The following is a 3,905-nucleotide window of genomic DNA, read 5'->3' on the forward strand; positions in this document are numbered from 1 at the left end:
ATCCACCTGCCTTGGCCTCCCAAAGTGATGGGATTATAGGCTTGAGCCCACCGCGCCTGGCCCGTTTCCTTATTTTTAATCCTATGAGATGTCCTGTTCACTGAATTAGATAACCCAGGAGGAGGAATTTGTTTCTTTTCACTGACAGTATGGGTTCCCTATATAACGGGTTATTATGTAGTGTCAGAACTTCTAATCTTTCACAATCTTCTAATCTTTCACATAGAGTTATAGATATACAAAGTCAAAATGGGTCTCCTTCACTTTTTTTTTTTAATTTTTATTTTTTTTGAGATGGAATCTTGCTCTGTCACCCAGACTGGAGACCTCCACTTCCCAGGTCGAAGCATTTCTCCTGCCTCAGCCTCCCGAGTAGCTGGGATTACAGACTTGTGCCACCACGCCTGGCTAACTTTTGTATTTTTAGTGGAGATGGGATTTCACCATGTTGGCCAGGCTGGTCTTGAACTCCTGACCTCAAGTGATCCACCCACCTCAGCCTCCCACAGTGCTGGGATTACAAGTGTGAGCTACCGCTCCTGGCCTCCTTCACTTATTAAGACAAGCAGAATGCTTCATCTATGGACAAAAGTGATACTCTCCTTGGGGAGGTCTTCTGATATTGGTTCTATTAAGGTGCAAAATAGGAGAGAAACTTAGCATCAGCTTCTACAGATTTGGAGTATCTTTGTGTCCTTAACTAAAATCTTTAACTTCTTTCACTTTTCAGATGGTCCAAAGAGAACACAAAAAAAAGGGGAAAAAATGTCAACATGCTCGTTCCCCCACCTTGTTTTGTCAGCCTTCCATTTTCCTTGTCCACAACTGTGTATTTAAATAAAAGATGAATTAAACATCCTTGGGTGTTTGGAAAACAAAAGCAAAAACACAAAAATCTTTATACCAGATAGGGAGTGCATTCCTTATGCAAATTGTTGACGTAAAAATAGTAGCTGCTTCTTTTAATTTACAGTTCAGTTGTCTGTGAACTTCCAGGTATAAGAAAATATTAGTTTAAAATTAGTCTTAATTATGTTAAAACTCCTTACCTACTGAAGATGAAATGGCTTAATGGCCATATTTCTCGAAAATAAAGAAAAGAAGGGGGAGGAGGAGGAGGAAGAAGAAGAAGAAGACAACATACAACTACCTTTTTCTCCAGCCTAGAGAGTTTCTTTTTTTCTTTTTCTTTTTCTTTTTCTTTTTTTTTGGAGACAGAGTCTCGCTCAGTCACCCAGGCTGGAATACAGTGGCATGATTTCAGCTCACTGCAATCTCCGCCTCCCAGGCTCAGGTGATTCTTATGCCTCAGCCTCCCCAGTAGCTGGGATTACAGGCACCCACCATCATGCCTGGCTAATTTTTGTATTTTTCGTAGAAATCGGGTTTCACCATGTTGGCCAGGCTGGTCTTGAACTCCTGACCTCAGATGATCTGCCCGCCTCAACCTCCCAAAGTGCTGGGATTACAGAAGTGACCCACCACACCGACTAAGAGTTTCTTCTTGGCAGGACAGCGCAAAGCACTCTCCAGGGAGAGGAGACAACTTTGGATCTTTTGATACTGTAGCAGGGGATGGAAAAGATGAATTCTTCTTCCTTAAATCAACATCTGGCAGAGTCTCCACTGAGGACCAGGGCAGCTCAGCCGCTGACCCCAGGGCAAAGCTCTGTGTTGCTGTTTTGTTTGGGCTTTGGGGGGTAGAGAGAATAGGTGGCACTCAGCATCCTCCTGGGAGGAGGGCTAAAGGCACGGGGAGATGATGGCAAAAATCTGAAGTCTGAGCTTGGCCTTTGGAACAAGGTTGCCTTCCAGTGTGGGACCTCCCTGCAGGTCTCTTAAGGCATGTGTTTCTCTGTATTTATACCTGCTTGTCTATTTCTTCTGCAGGTGGGCACAGGCTTCAGTTTTACTGATGATACCCACGGATATGCAGTCAATGAGGACGACGTAGCACGGGATTTATACAGGTAACATGCTCCCGCTTTCTCTTGGCCTTCTTCAGACCAAACATTTTTCTATCTCAACAGGAAAATTATTCTAGCATTGGAATTATTATTGACTGAGCCTTATAGTCCAATTCCTGAAGATAATTTAAGGATACTTTCACGTCCACACACAGCAGAATTTTTCAATTAAAGATTATTTTTTAAAACTTTCAACCAGACATCTGAAAGGTTTCTGCTTGTTTTCCAAAATTGTATTTAACTTTGCATTTCTGGGGAGACAACATCTTTTCAGATATTTGTTTGTTTCCCAGGATTCTTCTTTTTGTGGCTTTTGGATGCAATTTTTTACTTTCTGCTTCTAGTTCATGACTTGTCCATGCTGAAAACTTAGCTTGTTAGTCTCTAGTATTCTCCCTTCTTCTTGTGAAAGTTTTCTTTTGCTTAAAAAAAAAAAAAAAAAAGGAAAAATGTAAAGTTGTAAGTCTGGCCAAATAGTGTCCATATAATGTCTCCCTTTCTTTATTTACTCATATTAATCAGTGCTATTTTTAGCATTTTAAAAAAAGCAAATGACCTTTCTTATTTGGTCAGATTTTTCCAGTCTACAAATTATTACTAGAGACCAAATCCTTTCTGGTCACTAGGGCACCGCTTTATGCATTATAATAATTTACTAAATTATTATAATAATTTGCTAAAAGAACCCTAGTGGCCAGAAGGAGTTAACTAGCTCCCTACCCCACACCTCCACCAAGCACTCTGTTAATTACTACCAATCCCCAAAGCGAAAGCGCATCTAATAGGAGTCAGAGTTCGCTGATCTCTGACAAAAGCTTTCCGTTTCACTTTTCTTTCTCTCTAAGGCAGATAGGTGGCTGGAGGGAGAGAAGAAAGAACTACTTCCAAGCCCCTTTCCCAAAGATCTCTCCCTCTACCCACCTAGAAAAGAATATGGCTGTTGTCTTCTCCACTTTTGTTTTTCACATGTTCCATGATTCAATCACTTCTATTCAGTGTCTAGGGGGATGCCCAGGACCCCACACTTCTGCTTCCATGTACAGTGGGGTCCTAGGGACATATTTGCCAAGTTCCTGGTGGGGTGTTCCCCCCAGCACCCCCTCCCCTTCCCTCCACAGACGTGACGGACGGCAGTCCTCCTCACAGGCTTCCTCAGAGCCAGGGCCAGGGCTCTCTTGGCACTGTGTGCTCTCTTTCTTCAGATTAGAGACCTACTCCCCACCCCCACCTCCCATCCCTCTTTGGTTTAAATCCAAACAAGCTCAGTGGTTAACTAGCAAACACCCTGAGGGCAGAGGTTCTGTATTGAAGAGCTGCATCGGCCCCCTCTAAGACAGAGCACCACTGCCAAGCCGTTTCTGTGTGTCCTTCCCCTCCCCCGAAGACTGTTACAGCTTCCAGTTGCCCCTCCATATGGGGATGTCGACTGCTGACATGTGGTCCATCTCCTCTTGCCTGACATGTAAAGGGAACCTATTTCAAAGCATCTATTGTTTATAGCTGTTGTAGTTCTTTTTGCTTCAGGCTCTTAGAACTGGAAAATAGCTAATCAAGGGTAGTGCAGAAAACTGATTTCAGCTGTTTCCTTTATAGTTTACACTCTTCATTTCCCTTTGTGGCCACATTCTTCTCTCCAGCTCTCCAGATGGGTGTTTGCAATAAGAAGGTCGCTTGGAAACCTGCAAACGGGCTACTACAGGTTTAAAGAGTGGAGCTTTCATTTGCTCCCTTTGAAAACCAACTTTCATTTTTCTGAAAATCCCATTCTTTTGGACTATTAATAGTGCATGGCTGTAAGGAGACATTTACCATTCACAGTTTTGCTGCTTTTGTGTTTGGAAATAAAACTTTTTCACGAACAAGATGTTAAAATACTCTCCCTCTTTTCTTATTTGGAATGTGCTATTTAGTCACAATGCCTCTCTGGTTTAAAAAAAA

The 3,905-nt window shown here is 42.5% G+C and overlaps 1 protein-coding gene across 2 annotated transcripts in view; it reads left to right on the plus strand.

Moving 5' to 3' along the window:
- CPVL (carboxypeptidase, vitellogenic-like) overlaps positions 1–3,905 on the plus strand; it is a 172,007-nt gene that overhangs the window by 58,846 nt on the left and 109,256 nt on the right. For both annotated transcript variants that reach the window (XM_011972228.1, XM_011972227.1), the window contains exon 6: positions 1,891–1,970. In XM_011972228.1, the coding sequence (XP_011827618.1) occupies positions 1,891–1,970 (80 nt within the window). The remainder of the gene's footprint in view (positions 1–1,890; positions 1,971–3,905) is intronic.

The sequence above is a fragment of the Mandrillus leucophaeus genome, unplaced genomic scaffold, assembly GCF_000951045.1.
Source record: "Mandrillus leucophaeus isolate KB7577 unplaced genomic scaffold, Mleu.le_1.0 Scaffold128, whole genome shotgun sequence".
Classification (NCBI taxonomy): Eukaryota; Metazoa; Chordata; class Mammalia; order Primates; family Cercopithecidae; genus Mandrillus; species Mandrillus leucophaeus.